The sequence below is a fragment of the Argopecten irradians genome, chromosome 8, assembly GCF_041381155.1.
Source record: "Argopecten irradians isolate NY chromosome 8, Ai_NY, whole genome shotgun sequence".
In the NCBI taxonomy this organism is placed as follows: domain Eukaryota; kingdom Metazoa; phylum Mollusca; class Bivalvia; order Pectinida; family Pectinidae; genus Argopecten; species Argopecten irradians.
The window spans coordinates 38,317,607-38,337,857 of NC_091141.1; the positions used below are offsets into that span (position 1 = coordinate 38,317,607).

Consider the following 20,251-nt stretch of genomic DNA (forward strand, 5'->3'; position numbering starts at 1 on the left):
AAATGTAAGGAATTTATCGACACAATTGCAGATGTTCAGACAAAAAAGATACAAGATAATTTGAATGATAGTAGGTTTATGTGTGTTTTGTCCGATGGCTCGACTGATAGTGCTGTTATTGAACAAGAGACTGTGTTTGTAAGATATATCTCTGATGGAATTCCAACCACTGATTTTGTTGATAAAGTACCACTTGAAAGTGCAGATGCGAATGGTGTGTTAGATGGTGTTGTGAGAGGTTTGGAATCTGTAGGAATAGGTGAGAATGAATTAAAATCTAAATTGATTGGGTGCAACTTTGATGGCGCATCCGTTATGATGGGGAAAAAGAATGGCGTTGCAACAAAACTTGAAAATAAGGTTGAGCATCCTATTGTCAAAATACACTGTGTAGCTCACAACCTTGAGCTTGGTTTCTTAGATGCTGTGAAAACAGTTGACTACATTACCAAATTTCAAGATACAATATATCAAATATATAAATTCTATCACTACTCTCCTAAAAGGAGAAGGGAAATGAAAGAAGTAGTAGACATATTGGATGAAAGTCCAATTATGCAAACAGGTTTTTGCAGAAAACCAGATGGGTAGCTTCCCGTTTTCGAGCTGTGAATGCTGTAATAAACAACCTACCAACTATAATTACACATTTTGAGAATGCTTCAAATGGGAAGGGCGAAGAGGCTGCAAAAGTGAAGGGCCGGCTAAAGGAGATAAAGTCAAGCAGATTTTTAAACTTTGCACATTTTTTGTGTGATGTACTGTCAGAAATTTCCAATCTTAGCAAACAGTTTCAATCAGACCTTTTGACAATCAATGATGTTAGGGTAAAGATTGAAGCATGCTTGCTGAAATTGGAAAGTCTGAAGACGAGAGATGGGGATTTCTTGGCAAAATATAAAGCAAATTTTGATGCCGAACAATCAATTCTCACATGCGGAAAGAGCGAGTTTCAATGTGAAGTCTCCAAATCTTCCATGAATTTTCCAAAGCACTTTAGAGAGTTCATTGACAAAGCTGTTGCTATGATTCAAAAGAGATTTAAGTCTCTTGATGAAACTCCTATGAAGGAGTTTGGTATATTTGACTACAGGCACTGGCCTACAAACCGAACAGAACTTGTTGATTTAGGTGATGATGAAGTGTCAGGTTTGGTTGAGTTTTTCTCTGCAGTTTTGACAGAAGAAGAGAAAGAGTTAGCAAAGAAAGAATGGCTAGAACTGAAGGTTCGTGTGTCACCTGTCAGGTCTGTACATCCAACTGAGTTGTACTCCTCTCTTCTTCAGTCAAAACCAGAATCACTCTCAAATATTTTGTTACTGATTCAAATCATGCTGACTATTTCACCAACCTCTGCTAAATGTGAACGTAGTTTTTCAAGTATGAGATAAATCAAAACTGTACATAGAAGTACATTAAACCAAAGATCTCTTACCAGCATTATGAGGCTTAGAAGTTCAGAAGTGTCTTTGACAGATTTTGATCCTGATCCAGCCATTGCACATTGGATGATGCAATCCAAAACAAAGAGACATATAGTCGAAAAACCAAGAGCAGGACCAAGTTCAAAATCTGTTAAAAACACTTCTTTGGAGGTGGCAAGTGGAACCAATCTCCAACTCCCACAGTTACCTACTAGGGCTAGTGATGATGATGATGATGATGATGTGGAGAACGAGTAAATTAAAATGAAAATAAATGATAAAACAAACATTTTCAGAATTCCATCTTTATTTCTGCATCAACACAATTCCTGACAATCAATTGGTTACATTTAAACAGTACATGATAATATATAGTCACATATACTTATTTATCTGAAAAATATTGCGGACAAGTGAAAATGTCTTTCGGACGAGTAGATTTTAATGAAGCACTTGTCCGAGGGACGAGTACATTTGAAAGTTTTTTCACGGCCCTGGTGTATATATATATATAAAATATCAAAGAAACACAATTTGACAAAGCATGACAATTAATTGACTCGTGCCGTATCCGGGCCTCTAACTCACGATCTACGACACCCAATCGCCTAGCCAAACATACATGCGCCTTCTACCATTGCGCCACATCTATATATAGAAATACTGAATGCTTAAAGTGTTCGATTCTGATTTTTAAAAAAAATAATTAAAAATGCAAAAGTGTAGAAAGACTTTGTAGTGTTTCTAATAGGAATTAAACATTTTCCTATTCAGGCTGGCTGGGGAATGAGAGATGGACTGATCTTCCTGGTTGATTGTTCTAAGTCAATGTTTGATGAAGGAGATGGTGATGATGAGGAAAGCCACTTTCAACTGTGTTTAAAGGTAAGTAATTTTATGTTGTAATAATTTAGTAAAAAGATTTCCAAAAATGAAGCTGCTTTGAAATTCCAATCATCATACTTTTGAGAAATTAAAGTTGCTATGAAATTTAAATAGCCATACTTTTGAGAGATTTCCCTCGTGTAGAAGATCACAGTTGAAAATAAGATTAGGACACATAGCTATTTTTGGTCTGACTGTTAATGTAGTAAATTTAAGTATCTGTTTCAACATTATGTTTATAGAACAATGATTTCTATTGTCTGCATATCTGATCTATGACTTTGTTCTAGTGTGCAAAAACTACTCTACAAAACAAGATCATCAGCAGTGATAAGGATATGATGGGCATTGTGTTCTTTGGAACTGTAAGTAACATTTCACCATATCATAATACAGTTATTGACCTGTATTCAGGTGGATAATAGGGATTATCATTATTATTTCATTTTACCATATATATTGACAAGAGTTTGAATATTACGAGTGAACACAACATAAACATACCACAGCCTCCTAAAACGTAAATGCAACATACGGTTGATTATGTGATAAGGTTAACAAGAAGATACTCAGCTTGAACAGACTACACAGTTTATATTTTTTTTATACTCCATACAAAACATTCAAGTGATAGATTGTTTCAAGAGTTTGACCCAGGTCATACTAATTTCAAAATAATTTTTAGCAGGTTCATATCAAGGGATTTATATTGCAATTTTCCGTATTTTTGCTAAGAAGTATGATTATTTTTTCTCATTTCAGGAGAAGTCAAACAATCCGATTGAATTCAAACACATCTACATTTATCAGGTAACCTTATCATTGGTCTCCTCATCCCACCCCCCAGTCCACCCTCACCCCCAGTCCACCCTCACCCCAAGTCCACCCCCACCCTCCTGGTAACCTTATCATTGGTCTCCTCATCCCCACCCCTGGTCCACCCCCACCCTCCCGGTAACCTTATCATTGGTCTCCTCATCTCTACCCCTGGTCCACCCCTACCCCTGGTAACCTTATCATTGGTCTCCTCATCGCCACCCCTGGTCCACCCCCACCCCTGGTCCACCACCCCCACCCCTGGTCCACCCCCACCCCTGGTCCACCCCCACCCTCCTGGTAACCTTATCATTGGTCTCCTCATCTCCACCCCTGGTCCACCCTTAACCCCCGGTAACCTTATCATTGGTCTCCTCATCTCCACCCCTGGTCCACCCCCGCCCTCCCGGTAACCTTATCATTGGTCTCCTCATCTCCACCCCTGGTCCACCCTTAACCCCCGGTAACCTTATCATTGGTCTCCTTATCCCCACCCCTGGTCCACCCCCCCCCCCTCCCGGTAACCTTATCATTGGTCTCCTCATCTCTACCCCTGGTCCACCCTTAACCCCCGGTAACCTTATCATTGGTCTCCTTATCCCCACCCCTGGTCCACCCTTAACCCCCGGTAACCTTATCATTGGTCTCCTCATCTCCACCCCCGGTCCACCCTTAACCCCCGGTAACCTTATCATTGGTCTCCTCATCTCCACCCCTGGTCCACCCTTAATCCCCGGTAACCTTATCATTGGTCTCCTTATCCCCACCCCTGGTCCACCCTTAACCCCCCGGTAACCTTATCATTGGTCTCCTTATCCCCACCCCTGGTCCACCCTTAACCCCCGGTAACCTTATCATTGGTCTCTCACCCCACACCCCGGTCCACCTTAACCCCCGGTAACCTTATCATTGGTCTCCTCATCCCCCACCCCCGGTCCACCCTTAACCCCCGGTAACCTTATCATTGGTCTCCTCATCTCCACCCCTGGTCCACCCTTAACCCCCGGTAACCTTATCATTGGTCTCCTCATCTCCACCCCTGGTCCACCCTTAACCCCCGGTAACCTTATCATTGGTCTCCTCATCTCCACCCCCGGTCCACCCCCGCCCTCCCGGTAACCTTATCATTGGTCTCCTCATCTCTACCCCTGGTCCACCCTTAACCCCCGGTAACCTTATCATTGGTCTCCTCATCCCCACCCCCGGTCCACCCTTAACCCCCGGTAACCTTATCATTGGTCTCCTCATCTCCACCCCTGGTCCACCCTTAACCCCCGGTAACCTTATCATTGGTCTCCTTATCCCCACCCCTGGTCCACCCTTAACCCCCGGTAACCTTATCATTGGTCTCCTTATCCCCACCCCTGGTCCACCCTTAACCCCCGGTAACCTTATCATTGGTCTCCTCATCTCCACCCCGGTCCACCCTTAACCCCGGTAACCTTATCATTGGTCTCCTCATCTCCACCCCTGGTCCACCCTTAACCCCCGGTAACCTTATCATTGGTCTCCTCATCTCCACCCCTGGTCCACCCTTAACCCCTGGTAACCTTATCATTGGTCTCCTCATCTCCACCCCTGGTCCACCCTTATACCCCCGGTAACCTTATCATTGGTCTCCTCATCTCCACCCCTGGTCCACCCTTAACCCCCTGGTAACCTTATCATTGGTCTCCTCATCTCCACCCCTGGTCCACCCTACCCCCGGTAACCTTATCATTGGTCTCCTCATCCCACCCCCGGTCCACCCTAACCCCGGTAACCTTATCATTGGTCTCCTCATCTCCACCCCGTCCACCCTTACCCCCGGTAACCTTATCATTGGTCTCCTCATCCCCACCCCTGGTCCACCCTTAACCCCCGGTAACCTTATCATTGGTCTCCTCATCTCCACCCCTGGTCCACCCTTAACCCCCGGTAACCTTATCATTGGTCTCCTCATCTCCACCCCTGGTCCACCCTTAACCCCCGGTAACCTTATCATTGGTCTCCTCATCTCCACCCCCGGTCCACCCTTAACCCCCGGTAACCTTATCATTGGTCTCCTCATCTCCACCCCTGGTCCACCCTTAACCCCCGGTAACCTTATCATTGGTCTCCTCATCCCCACCCCCTGGTCCACCCTTAACCCCCGGTAACCTTATCATTGGTCTCCTCATCTCCACCCCTGGTCCACCCTTAACCCCCTGGTAACCTTATCATTGGTCTCCTCATCTCCACCCCTTGGTCCACCCTTAACCCCCGGTAACCTTATCATTGGTCTCCTCATCTCCACCCCTGGTCCACCCTTAACCCCCGGTAACCTTATCATTGGTCTCCTCATCTCCACCCCTGGTCCACCCTTAACCCCCGGTAACCTTATCATTGGTCTCCTCATCTCCACCCCGGTCCACCCTTAACCCCCGGTAACCTTATCATTGGTCTCCTCATCTCACCCCCGGTCCACCCCTTAACCCCCGGTAACCTTATCATTGGTCTCCTCATCTCCACCCCTGGTCCACCCCTACCCCTGGTAACCTTATCATTGGTCTCCTCATCTCCACCCCTGGTCCACCCTTAACCCCCGGTAACCTTATCATTGGTCTCCTCATCCCCACCCCTGGTCCACCCTTAACCCCCGGTAACCTTATCATTGGTCTCCTCATCTGTACCCCCGGTCCACCCTTAACCCCCGGTAACCTTATCATTGGTCTCCTCATCTCCACCCCCGGTCCACCCTTAACCCCCGGTAACCTTATCATTGGTCTCCTCATCTCCACCCCTGGTCCACCCTTAACCCCCGGTAACCTTATCATTGGTCTCCTCATCTCATCCTCCACCCCGTAACCTTATCATTGGTCTCCTCATCTCCACCCCCGGCCCTACCCCCGGTAACCTTATCATTGGTCTCCTCATCCCCACCCCGGTCCACCCTTAACCCCCGGTAACCTTATCATTGGTCTCCTCATCTCCACCCCCGGTCCACCCTTAACTCCCCGTAACCTTATCATTGGTCTCCTTATCTCCACCCCTGGTCCACCCTTAACCCCCGGTAACCTTATCATTGGTCTCCTTATCCCCACCCCTGGTCCACCCTTAACCCCCGGTAACCTTATCATTGGTCTCCTTATCCCCACCCCTGGTCCACCCTTAACCCCCGGTAACCTTATCATTGGTCTCCTCATCTCCACCCCTGGTCCACCCTTAACCCCCGGTAACCTTATCATTGGTCTCCTCATCCCCACCCCTGGTCCACCCTTAACCCCCGGTAACCTTATCATTGGTCTCCTCATCTCCACCCCCGGTCCACCCTTAACCCCCGGTAACCTTATCATTGGTCTCCTCATCTCCACCCCTGGTCCACCCTTAATCCCCGGTAACCTTATCATTGGTCTCCTCATCTCCACCCCGGTCCACCCCCACCCTCCCGGTAACCTTATCATTGGTCTCCTCATCTCCACCCCTGGTCCACCCCTACCCCCCGGTAACCTTATCATTGGTCTCCTTATCTCCACCCCTGGTCCACCCTACCCCTGGTAACCTTATCATTGGTCTCCTTATCCCCACCCCCGGTCCACCCTTAACCCCCGGTAACCTCATTATTGGTTCCCTCCCTTAGATTTTCCTTCTGTAAAGAATTTTTATCAATGTCAATAGATCTGAATGGATTATGTTTTAAAGTTTCATTTATTTGTGTATGTGGGTATCCCTTTGTAAACAAATTCTTCATTTAAAATTTTATAAATATTAAAATTAATAATTCAATATGATTTAAATTAGTCTTTTAATTAGATAGATTTTGTGGAAATAAAAGGCTATACATGTAATGTCATTCAACTGGTGCTTGTTTATGCAATTTTCCAGAAAGTACTGATCATCTCTGAGTTGTTGTTTTTTAAACCAAGATGTCTTTTTTTGCGTTTTTTTTTTTTTTTATCGTTAAATTTAGGATTCATGTGTACTGTTTATCAATGCATTATCAATTAATGTAAAGGATAGAAAAGAAATTATTATTTGATCATAAAACAGAATCTAAACTTTGGCTCAAACATCCTTCTGGGTGTGCCTCATTTTTTTCTGCAAGTTACCTGGTTTTTCACTCCAGAATGCTCTGTTGAATGTAAATGTAACGTCATTGATATTTTATTGAGTCTTTAAGAATGGCTTCAGAATTGTTTATTTTTACAGGAGTTGGACCAACCAGGAGCTCCCAGAATTTTAGGCTTGGAAGACATGATTGAAGGTTATATAAAAGTCCATATGATTGATAGACTCTATTTATCATGATTGCAGATGTTTTATATGGAATGAAATTGGTACCGAAACAAAATGTCAAGTATTTTTCGAGGGTAAAAGCAACAAAATGTCAAGTATTTTTGATAAAAGAAAAATGGATGGAGACCTTATGTCTGTGACATGTAGAAGAATGGAACTATTTCATGTACCACGTGATACGTGATAATGTTTGTATGGGATTATTGTTTCTATTGGCGATGGAATGACGTCAAAAGATGATATCCTGCGCTAAAGTTATTTCCGCGGGAAGATTAAAAATTATTACGTTCCATCACTAATGGAGATACTAGTCCCACACAAACGTTATCAGGTATCATGTGGTATGTGAATTAGTCCCACTTTATATGCCAAACAAACTGAAAGTTATTTTCAATATATATATGCATGATAAATTTTCACAATGGATAAAATTTCATTATTTTTATAGAAATTGCATCAAGCAGAATATCAGAAATGATAAATTTGTGCTTTGATTTTCTATGATCTTGTGATATATTGTGACTTTTAAATTTGACCACACAAAACTTATCCAACAATGCTGAACTTTAATGATAATCTGACTTTTACCACTACACATATCCTACAATAGATATGCTTAATTGCTTATCTTATTCTACAGAAGCTGGAAATACTTTCGCCAAGGAGTATGGACATAATACAGGGTTTTCCTTACATGAGGCACTCTGGACCTGCCAGAATATGTTTTCAAACAGGTAATGTTCAGTTATTATCTAGTACCTTATTTGACCCAATAAGCGCCCATGTCCCTATAAGCGCCCTCCCCCTTTTTGAGACTGCAATTTCAGTTGTCCACTCATAAACAAAGACCAAAACTATACAAAACTGTATAGATTTGCAGTAATTTCGTCCTATTAGCACCTTTTCATTTTTCAATTTTTCAAACGCCCTGGGCGCTTATTGGGTCGAATACGGTATGTGTGACATTTCAATTACAAGACTAAATAAGGTAAAAACATTTACCTGATTTTACCCAATTAACCCCCAGGTTGCTTAGAAAATGAGGGGGCTTTTAGTAAAATCAAATTTTAGAAGACCTTACTTATGAAAAATTACTGAGAGTTATGGTCCTTTATGTCTCTCATTTCGTCCGCAACACTGAATAACATTTATGCTCTGTCGGCGGTGGAGCATCTTTAAGGTTTTGCCCCACTAGTAAAATTTTAGAAGACCTTTCTTACAAAATTATTTATTATTACATGAAGTACACCAAAAATCAGTTAAAATTTAAATTCAAGAATAAGTGAATTTGAGGCCTCCAAAATGAGATGTGCACTGAAAGTAATGGGGAGCTTATTAGAATGAACACCGTAATTAATGGCATCAATTTTATCAGAGCTTTATATGAACTTCACACAGAATTTTTGTCCATGTTTTTGCCTTGTCCTTATTTTTTGTACTATTTACCTTCAGATAAAAGCTTGCCATTAACCAGATATTAGGATTGAATATCATTAAGTAAGGGGCTCAGATGCATAATTTTATCATTATTTAAAAATAATGAACATTTGAGACATGGAAACTGGTATACAGTGGACCCGGATAGTCCAGAAAACTCACATTCCATAAGGAAATATAAAAGGAATCTGAATATCGTAATGTTGCACATTGACAAAGAACACAGAATTCTGCCGTATGGAAAATTCGTAAACCTGAAAGGTTTAGGCTGGGATCAAAGGATTATCAAGGGTTTACTTTATATATTTCTGTATTACTTGTAATTATTTGTAATGAATTATTCCATTTCAGTTCACAGAAGGTGAGCTCCAAGAGAGTGATGTTGTTCACCAATAATGATAACCCTCACGCAGGATCACAACAATTACAGGTAAGATTATAGCCCAACTGGATAGGCAATCGTATACAGGTACTTCTAAAATACAGCTTCCAATCACTTGATTATCATTTGTAGCTACTCTGCTTCTGAAAAATACCTAGGGTACTTCATCTGTCTATGAGCTGGAAGATCTGTTGGGAAGACTTCCTTTCAGAGAAGAGCTCATTCAAATCAAGTTTTCCTCATACATTCAGTGTCGGAGAATTTGAAAAACCTCATAGCAAAGGGATGTAACTATTGTCCTTTCTATAAATATCAATTTGAAAAAGTGAGGCTAAAGCAGATGAATATTTATCATCTTTTGATGTAAGAACATTACAGAAATGGTCCATTGCTGTCAATCATCAACTAATTATACTCACCCTTTAACAATTACATAAATATCAAAATTGTAATTAAAGTTTTTCTGCAGTCAACATCTTAATTCTGTGTTTAACAATAAACTTGAAATATTTAGATTTAAGCGTCACTTGCATGATCATTTGAAATATATTTTTCAGAGACAAGCAAGGACAAAGGCTAGTGACTTGTCTGAGACCGGCATAGACTTAGAATTGATGCACTTACAGAAACCAGGCGAGAGTTTTGATGTTTCTAAGTTCTACAAGGTTAGTACAAATTTTAATGTTAAATATCAGTATACTGTTGAGAAGTGGCAATGATTGTTTGCTTTTAATTTTCCTATTTATTGATACTTACAAAGGCGCCTCCTAGGAGATACCTAGACAATGCAGAAGATATTCTGTAAACAATCATTCTTGTATAATTTACTTTCAATTCATGAATTTTGCAATTAAAATAAATTCTTGAAAGTTGATATCTGTGAATTGATATCCACCTTGCTAAAATATTCAAACTTATTTTCTTTCATTTCAACTTTAAAATCCATGTAAAGAAATCTTGAAAATCTTAATTGCAAAATGTAGTAGCTGTATATGATAACTTAAAGTTTAGAGACATATTGCTGCTTAGGAGTTGAACTTGAGAAAATGAAAGAAAAAGTTTCTTGTTAATGTTAATTCCCATAGAACTGTGTTCAAGGTAAAAATTAGCTTCTTCAATTTCCATTTCATTATTTCAAGCATGTACTGTGACATGTTTCGTAGAAATTGTTGGGGTTTTTTTGTAGGATTTGCTGTTTACCGCTGACGATGAACTGACTGACCTTCCTGACCCAGCAGAGCGAATGGAGGAACTTCTTAACAGGTGAGTTTTTATTAAATCATGTTTTGTTGAGGAGTCCTTCAAATTTTCTTATTGTAACAGTTCTAGACTAAGTATGATTTTGTCTCAATGTTTAGATACCCGGGTAAATATGTTTTTCTTTCACATTTCAGGGTTCGAACAAAAGACCACAAGAAAAGGGCCTTGAAAAGAATCCAGCTTAACCTTGGTGAAGGCCTCAGTCTTGGAGTTGGAGTGTAAATTTTTATTTTATTCTAGAAATATTTTATAAGGAATCTTTGTTCTTATAATCAATTTTGACCTAATTAATAGACACTTGGACCTTTGTCTATGGTTATACTTTGCCAGTATAATGTGAATGTATGGGCTGTTTAGCTTTGTCTTTGGCAATATGCTGCAGTGAGGTAGCACTTTAAAATGGTCAGGCTTTCCATTACTACAGGGAAACAAAACACTAATAAACCTTAGGCATCCCAAACGAACTCATGTATGTAATGTATGTAGAAGTAGGTCTTTGTATAATTTACCATTTACAATTCAACCCGATTATTACAAATTCATGAGGACCCTTCAAATTCTTTCGTATTATGCGGGTTTCGTACTGAATGGTTAACATTTGTACAAGAAACATAGAAATGAAACAAAGTGAGACTATGGACAGGGATATACTAATGTTTTATTAAAAACTGTTCATTCCATGTGTGAAATATCCACTGTATGTGCATAATTGGAGTACATGTGTCAACACACGGCACTGATCCATTATCAAAACCCGCTTAGGTTATGATTTGCCAACTCTGGTTTTGGCACTTCGTATTATGTGGGTTTCAAACAACACAAAAAGTAAATGGCTGGTCTTTTTACGTTATTCAATGTTGATTTGAAGGTATGGATTGGTGCGGTCCTGTCCAAAACCATCTGGCGTCAAATTGAATAGGGAAACAAACGAGAAGCTAGAGCCCCATTCAAAGATTTACCTCAAGGTCAGTTGACAAAACTTATTTATAACCTAATTATTTGGCTGATATTGACTCCTATCTTTAAGAAAATTTACATTTCTCAGATGATGAAATTGTGAGAATCGTCAAAATCTTCAATTTATCTGGAAATTGATCCATACATTTTTTCAGTCAATATAGTCCCTACCTCTGTAACATATTTAAATGCCATGGAATGTTATCAAATCAATATCATAATACCAAAATTTAGTACCAAAATGTGATTTTAACCAAATTTAGGATACTGGAGAAGTGCTCATGCCTCAGGACCTGAAGAAAGCCCAGACCTACGGTGGTAAACAGATACTCTTCGAGAAAGATGAGGTCGCTGAAATCAAACGGTTTGGAGAGTCTGGTAAGGCTTACCTCGGATAATGCTACATACAAGTTTTAGTGGTCATCTCACTATAGTGTTACCTTTCTCTAGACATGCTTGTCTGTTGTGATTTTGATATACTGTAAACCAACTTTCATTCGTGTGCAATTTACTTTCGCAGATTTTTCTCTCGATCCAATTCAATTCTTGAAAGTTTATCATGAGGAATTTATATATATACATCATATATATTGATAAGAATTATCATTCAACCGTTTAATCCGTAGTATATTAATTTTCTTCACAAACTTGTTTTGAAATGGAAATTGTGAAATATGATAGCCACAAAAGAAAGTTGGTATACAGGATCTCTTTTCCTTCATGAATGGTGTATACCAACTTCTTTTCACATGCGATATACTTTCGCAAATTTTGCGATCCAAGTAAATCCACTAAATTTTATCTCCATAAATTAACATCTACATCAATGATACTGATTGAAAATTTCTTAAACTATTTTTAAATTCACAAATGTTAATCTTCGTAAACTTGTTTTGAAATGAAAATTATGAAATTAAGTAGCTGCGAAAGAAAATTGTACAATCAATATTTTGTCATGACAAATACAGTTTGTCTTTATAACTCTAGTCCTTAGGTAATGTTTATCTAGGTGATCAGGTTATGTGTCATGCATCAAAACAAAACATATCGTATTAAAATTCAGTCATGTGTTTAAGTTTGAGTAGACCTAATAGTTGTGTTTGAAGTGTTGAAATTGATTTCAAGTGTTTCATTCACTAAGCTGTCACCATGAATTTGGATATGATATTGTTTATTGAGAAGCAAATGGTCTGATATCTGATACAAAAAAATCCTTTTTGTTTGTAGGGTTAAAACTAATGGGCTTCAAACCTCGCAGTAGACTGAAGAAATATTACCATGTGAAGCCTGCACAGTTTCTATATCCTGATGAAAGTGTAAGTGATTAGATTTAAAAGTACTGGGCCGTTTTCGTTTATTCTGAACTGGTTCAACCATTGGTATAAGTCATTATTTCAAGTATAAAACCTGACGGACCTGTAGTTTATGATACAGGCCTGTGAGGACTTTGTCAAGGCCTGTCTGAAAACAATATAAAATCATCAGGTCCGTCTTTAATTCATAAACGAACAACTAGGTCCAACCAGTCAAACCTTATAATCGAAAACAGCCTAGGTCTCAGTGACATCAAGTATGGACAAAACATTTACTGTTATATTAAAACAGATAATACATGATATGTACAGAAATTTACATTTAATTTGTATGCAGCAGGTAACTTTAATAGACTTTACCAAATTGATTTATTAGCTCACCTGGTCCGAAGGACCGAGGTGAGCTTATGGGATACCGCCGCGTCCGGCGTCCGGCATCCGGCGTCCGGCGTCCGGCGTCCGTCAACAATCGACTTCTTCTCCATAACCGCTGGTCGGATTTCAACAAAATTTGACTGGTAGCATCCTTATGGGCTACTAACTAAAAATAGTACAAATGATGGGGCTGATCCCCCAGGGGCCTGAGGGGCGGGGCCAAAAGGGGTCAATTTGGCTATTTCCATATAAACGACTTCTTCTCTGAAACCAAGCATAGGATAGCACCCATAATGCAATGGTAGCATCCTTATTGGGTGGGGATTCAAAATTGTACAAATGATGGGGCTGACCCCCCGGGGGCCTTAGGGGCAGGGTCAAATGGGGTCAATTTGGCTATTTCCATAAAAACGACTTCTTCTCTGAAACTAAGCAAGAGATAGCACTCATAATGCTATGGTAGTATCGTTATAGGGTGGGGATTCAAAATTGTACAAATGATGGGGCTGACCCCCCGGGGGCCTGAGGGGCGGGGTCAAAAGGGGTCAATTTGGCTATTTCCATATAAACGACTTCTTCTCTGAAACCAAGCATAGGATAGCACCCATAATGCAATGGTAGCATCCTTATTGGGTGGGGATTCAAAATTGTACAAATGATGGGGCTGACCCCCCGGGGGCCTGAGGGGCAGGGTCAAATGGGGTCAATTTGGCTATTTCCATAAAAACGACTTCTTCTCTGAAACTAAGCAAGAGATAGCACTCATAATGCTATGGTAGTATCGTTATAGGGTGGGGATTCAAAATTGTACAAATGATGGGGCTGACCCCCGGGGGGCCTGAGGGGCGGGGTCAAAAGTGGTCAATTTGGCTATTTCCAAATAAACGACTTCTTCTCTGAAACCAAGCATGGGATAGCACCCATAATGCAATGGTAGCATCCTTATAGAGTGGGGATTCAAAATTGTACAAATGATGGGGCTGACCTCCCAGGGGCCTGAGGGGCGGGGTCAAAAGGGGCCAATTTGGCTATTTCCATATAAACGACTTCTTCTCTGAAACTAAGCATGGTATAGCACCCATAATGCAATGGTAGCATCCTTATAGGGTGGGGATTCAAAATTGTGCAAATGATAGGGCTGACCCCCATGGGGGCTTGAGGGGCGGGGTCAAAAGGGGTCAATTTGGCTTTTTCCATATAAATAACTTCTTCTCTGCAACTAAGCGTGGTATAGCACCCATAATGCAATGGTAGCATCCTTATAGGGTGGGGATTCCAAATTGTGCAAATGATGGGGCTGACCGCCCGGGAGCCTGAGGGGCGGGTTCAAAAGGGGCCAATTTGGCTATTTTCATATAAATGACTTCTTCTCTGAAACTAAGCATGGTATAGCACCCATAATGCAATGGTAGCATCCTTATAGGGTGGGGATTCAAAATTGTGCAAATGATAGGGCTGACCCCCCGGGGGCCTGAGGGGCGGGGTCAAAAGGGTTCAATTCGGCTATTTCCATATAAATGACTTCTTCTCTGCAACTAAGCATGGTATAGCACCCACAATGCAATGGTAGCATCCTTATAGGGTGGGGATTCCAAATTGTGCAAATGATAGGGCTGACCCCCCGGGGGCCTGAGGGGCGGGGTCAAAAGTGGTCAATTTCCATATAAATGACTTTTTCTCTGCAGCTTAACATGGGATTACGCTCATAATGCAATAGTTACATCCTTATAGGGTTTGGATTCAAAATTTTGCAAATGATGGGTCTGACCCCCGGGGGCCTGAAGGGTGGGGTCAAAAGGGGTTAATTTAGCTATTTCCATATAAACTCTGCAACTAAGAATGGAAGAGCACTTATAATGCAATGGTAGCCTCCTTATACGGTTGGGATTTGAAATTGTAGGGCTGACCCACGGGGCCTTAGACAGCAATAGATGCGAGGTCAAAAAGGCAAATTATGCTACTAATTTCATATAAATTACTTTGTCTCTGAACCTATGTATTGGATAGCATATTTGTATGGTATCAATAGCATCATTGTATGGTTGTGATTCAAAATTAAACTTTGGGAGTCAATTTTGCTTATTTTTCTAATTGTCAGAGTCTTGTGGTAATTACTAACAAAAAACCAGGTGAGCGATACAGGCCCTCTGGGCCTCTTGTTTTAATTTGTTTTAAGTTGCCTATTTGACATAATAAGCACCCAGGGTGCTTAAAAAATTGAAGCAAACTAGGGGGTGCTTAATAAATAGGAACACATTTGGACTTGCCTTTCATAAAATTAATCTACAAACTAAGTCATAAATCAATTTTCAAAAGAAATTAGTAAGAAAACCAACAAAGTTTTCATATTTTTTATCTGCATTTATTTCAAATTAAGTGATTGAAGCCTAAAAAAGGGTAGGGGTGCTTATAGAAATGAAGGCGCTTATTGGGTTGAATATGGTATTATTAATATCTGTCCACAGACTGTGATAGGAAGTACTACATTATTCACGGCCTTGCTGAAGAAGTGCCTGGAGCGAGATGTATTCCCACTCTGCCGTTATATACCTGGTAAAAATATGGCACCGCGATTTGTGGCTCTTCTACCACAGGTAAATTTTATTTAATAAAGGGAGACAACTCTACCACTTCAAAATAAGTGTAAACTTTTCTTAAAATAAATAAATGCCATTTAGCGTAAAAAATCATAATCCTAATTATTAAAATGTTATGTTAGATTAGTATGACCTTTAAAATATAATAGCTGGAGATTTGTGCTTTTGAAAGTGGTTTTATCTAAGTGTTTTTAGAATTTCATAAGGAGTCTGTTCTATATACTATTTCCTTGCCAGGCTGAAGAAGTAGATGAACACAAGGTTCAAGTCACACCTCCAGGCTTCCATGTTATATTCCTGCCCTTCGCTGATGATTTCAGAAAAGTGAAACTTGAGGACGCTCCAAGAGGTATAATACCATCTTGTTGTTTCCCAAATCTTTGGTAAATTTTGCTCACATATTTGCAAGAGAATCAAATCAGAACTTCTAGCTGGGTCTGTCGAATATGCAGTATCATATGCATGTAGACGTCGGTTTCATCCTGAAGTTATCACTCCTGTGTCATTCTCATATTTGACTATGAAACATGATTCTTTAATCAGAAGTTGAAATGAAATGATTCGCCAAAATTTCAGAAACATTGGCCAAATATTCCGTTAAACATCTAAACCAAATATACTATCATAATTAGAAAATCATTCAGAGGAGACAATCAGGAAATGGGTGTTTTAAAGATTTTAATGATATATTATGACAGTGGTCCTACTACCTTGGTAAATCTCAAAACGCCCACTTCCTGCCTGTTGAGATTGTCACCTCTGAATCATAGTTTCTCCTACTTTTTTAATCCCCTGCATACTTCCGTGTATCCAGGCAGCTGAGGAAAAACCTATTTACCCACCTGTTAAACAATGACAGCCTTGACTCTACTTCTTTGATATAATTAAAACTAATTAATAATTAATTAATGCTACCAGATTTATTCATGTCTATGCATTTTATCTTCTGTTCAGCTAACACTGACCAGATAGACAAGGCCAAGGAGTTAGTTAAGAAGCTGCAGTTTAAGTTCTCAAGTGAGAGCTTTGAAAACCCAGTCCTACAGAAGTACTGGAGGAATATCGAGGCCCTGGCCCTAGATCGGGACGCACCAGAGGAAATGACAGACTATACCAGTAAGGAATTCCTAAACACTTTCTTTTAGCAGAATCTAATAAGACTATACCAGTAAGGAATTCCTAAACACTTTCTTTTAGCAGAATCTAATAAGACTATACCAGTAAGGAATTCCTAAACACTTTCTTTTAGCAGAATCTAAATAACCTCTGTATATACCAGTAAGGAATTCCTAAACACTTTCTTTTAGCAGAATCTAATAAGACTATACCAGTAAGGAATTCCTAAACACTTTCTTTTAGCAGAATCTAATAAGACTATACCAGTAAGGAATTCCTAAACACTTTCTTTTAGCAGAATCTAATAAGACTATACCAGTAAGGAATTCCTAAACACTTTCTTTTAGCAGAATCTAATAAGACTATACCAGTAAGGAATTCCTAAACACTTTCTTTTAGCAGAATCTAATAAGACTATACCAGTAAGGAATTCCTAAACACTTTCTTTTAGCAGAATCTAAAAAACCTCTGTTATAAACATAGTTTGTTACACAAATATTACAAACATCTTCCTTAGGCCAAAAAAAATTATATGCATGTTTCAGGTTACATGACTGAAAAAATAGGGAAGGTCGGTCGGGAATTTATTTTATTTCATTTTTTTATTTTATTTTTTTTAGGAGAAGTGGGGAGGGGTTGAGTTGCTTTATTACTACATTACAAAGTAATGTGTCTTTCAGGGTTTAGGCTGGCTAGAAGTCTTTTATTTCTCATTACCATAATTGAACTTTATCTGGATAAACTTAAAGCAAGGGTAAAAATCTAAATTGAAAAATTCACAAACTACATTTTTGTTTTGAAAAAGTGTGATAAATAGGTAGGGTCGGAGGTAAAAACTAGGGTAGGTAGGGGTATCTGAAACATACAATTTAATTTTTTTTTGCCTTATAAAGGAATCTTGACAGAGAATGAAAATTTGAACGTTATAATTATGCATTGGTTGTTAGTGTGTTTGTTATAAACATGTTTTACTGTGCAAAAGTTTAGAGAGAGAGAGAGAGAGAGAGAGAGAGAGAGAGAGAGAGAGAGAGAGAGAGAGAGAGAGAGAGAGAGAGAGAGAAAAAAATATGAGTAAATACCAGATAAATTTTGAACTGGGGATGTATTTTACTTTAAAATTTATGCTTGCATATATATATATATATATATATATATGAGCATAAATAACACATATCCTTTAACCTCAGGTGTTATAGTTTGTAAGTTCATATTACCTTTGAGTTACCAAACTTTTGATGTCATATTCTATTCCACATTTCAGTGCCCAATGAGAAAGGAATGGAGAAACGAGCAGGAAAGATAATTCAGGAGTTTAAAGATCTCATATTTCCTGACGGGTACGAGCCAGGCGCTAAAAGGGTAGGTCTCATGTAATTGTCATAAATGCCTATGTCACATGTCACATATGCCTGTTTAGGTAATTTTTACTGTATCTAAACAATTTTTTCCATTTTGAATCTTAGAAGATACATTGGATGTTGTGCCAATAATCATCTGAACGTATGACAAAAAGTTATAGTGGTATGGGATGAATTGGTATTTTACAGAAAGCGCCGGCCAGTGCTGCAGATACTGCGGCCAAGAAAGCAAAGATGGAAGGAGCTGTGGCCATGTTGGATGCCAAAAAGGAGGCTCAAGAAGGACGGGTAATTATAATGACAGTTATTTTAGAGCAAAAAAGTTTATAAAGGGAGCCCAATTGTTTATATAAGGAAAAATTGAAGCTCTGGAAGGGTGTGACCTCTGACTTTCATGAATGTCACAAAGCTTGGATTAGGCTAAACAAATTTAAAGGCAGCTAGATCATGGTGTCTGTTATAGAGCCAAAAGGTTCAAGTTTGGAGACAATGGTTAATATAAGGAAATAAGACTTAGCTAGGGGAGAGCCTAATAAGTTTTAGGACATCAAAAAAGAGACTCGAGAAGGGCAAGTAATAATATCTGTAATTGAAAAGGCTAACAAGGAGAGGTTCGACAGGAAGAAGTGAAAAGTGTCTAGAAATGTATTCTTCTTTCATGAGCGATCAAATAATGGCTGTACACAATACATGTACTTAACTTACTTCTCTTAAGGATATAAATTTACTTGTTGATCATTTTTATTTTTCAGCTTGGCAAATTAACTGTGGCGGTATTGAAGGAATTAATCAAGCGCGAAGGAATCCCTGCATCAGGAACAAAGAAAGCCGATCTTATAGACTGTATCAACAGTTACTATGGTGTGTCATAGGTTACCATGGATACAAGATATTGTTTAAACAGTAACTATGAATACATGTAATTGTGTACACAATAACTGTCAAACACGTGTCCTCGTCATAAAAGTCATTGTGTAGAATCGATCACCATGGATACATATTCCCATATAGTTTCTGTGGTGTTTGGTTGCTATGGAAACAGGCAATTTTATTGGTAGTTACTAGTAAGTAAGAGTTTCTATAGATACAAGAGATTCATCATTGTACAGAATAACAGTTAGTCTGCTGCATCAAGGGTTACCATGGATACAAGTGATTGATGGATGATAACAGTACATTGTATATGGTTTATCATGTTTACCATGAATACCTGTATTTGTATGAACTGCTACTGTGTTGCTTGGTTACAATAGTTACCAGTCAGTTTACCGGCAATTATCAGTGTGTAATAGGTTACCATGGTTACTGGTCCATATACAGGCAATTATCAAAGTGTGTAATAGGTTTCCATGGTAACCGGTCCATAGACAGGTGTAATAGGTTACCATGCTTACCTGTCAGTATACAGGCAATTATCAGTGTGTTATAGGTTACCATGGTTACCAGTCCGTATACAGGCAATTATCAGTGTGTTATAGGTTACCATGGTTACCAGTCCGTATACAGGCAATTATCATAGTATGTAATAGGTTACCTGTCAGGCAATTATCAGTGTGTACAAATGTAGGTAATTAACCATGGATATGTGTGTTAGTAAGGAAGTTACTACATGTGTAATAAGTTACTTCGGAAACGAACAATATTGTTTATTGTTGAAAGTGATAATATTGTTAGGATAATTATTTTTTAAGATTTTAAATGGTAGTGTTATAGAAGTAGGTTTAATAAGATGTGAATAATCATAATCATATTTTGGTGGAACTTTTCCAGGAAATAAATATGATAAGAAAAAATCCTTCTGTGTTTACTGCTTTTAGTATTTTTCATATTTTAATAATTAATTTTTCTTTGTTTTCATACCAAATCCGGCTTTCTGATTGGCCAATATTTTTTTTGCATACCACTATGAAACAAAAATCTGAGAATGGCGCGAAACCCCGACGTTATCGTGACGTCACAATAGAGACATTGACGTTGCGTATTGATTCGGAAAAAATAATCCCTTGAAAAACCACTCTAATGGTACATTTAAACATACTTCATGTTATCAAATAGAGAATAAAATTAATTATAAGTA

The 20,251-nt window shown here is 39.2% G+C and overlaps 1 protein-coding gene across 1 annotated transcript in view; it reads left to right on the forward strand.

Annotated features, from left to right (window-relative positions):
• Positions 1-19,969, forward strand: part of LOC138330310 (X-ray repair cross-complementing protein 5-like) — a 23,449-nt gene extending 3,480 nt beyond the window's left edge. The window contains exons 3-20 of the mRNA XM_069277814.1: positions 2,199-2,309; positions 2,600-2,674; positions 3,072-3,119; positions 7,293-7,347; positions 8,020-8,113; positions 9,168-9,246; positions 9,756-9,863; positions 10,385-10,461; positions 10,593-10,676; positions 11,327-11,423; positions 11,679-11,793; positions 12,643-12,731; positions 15,569-15,697; positions 15,938-16,049; positions 16,655-16,816; positions 18,078-18,175; positions 18,364-18,462; positions 18,927-19,969. Coding sequence (XP_069133915.1) covers positions 2,199-2,309; positions 2,600-2,674; positions 3,072-3,119; positions 7,293-7,347; positions 8,020-8,113; positions 9,168-9,246; positions 9,756-9,863; positions 10,385-10,461; positions 10,593-10,676; positions 11,327-11,423; positions 11,679-11,793; positions 12,643-12,731; positions 15,569-15,697; positions 15,938-16,049; positions 16,655-16,816; positions 18,078-18,175; positions 18,364-18,462; positions 18,927-19,046 — 1,752 coding nt within the window. The 3' untranslated portion in view covers positions 19,047-19,969. The remainder of the gene's footprint in view (positions 1-2,198; positions 2,310-2,599; positions 2,675-3,071; positions 3,120-7,292; positions 7,348-8,019; positions 8,114-9,167; positions 9,247-9,755; positions 9,864-10,384; positions 10,462-10,592; positions 10,677-11,326; positions 11,424-11,678; positions 11,794-12,642; positions 12,732-15,568; positions 15,698-15,937; positions 16,050-16,654; positions 16,817-18,077; positions 18,176-18,363; positions 18,463-18,926) is intronic.
• The last annotated feature ends 282 nt before the right edge of the window (positions 19,970-20,251 follow it).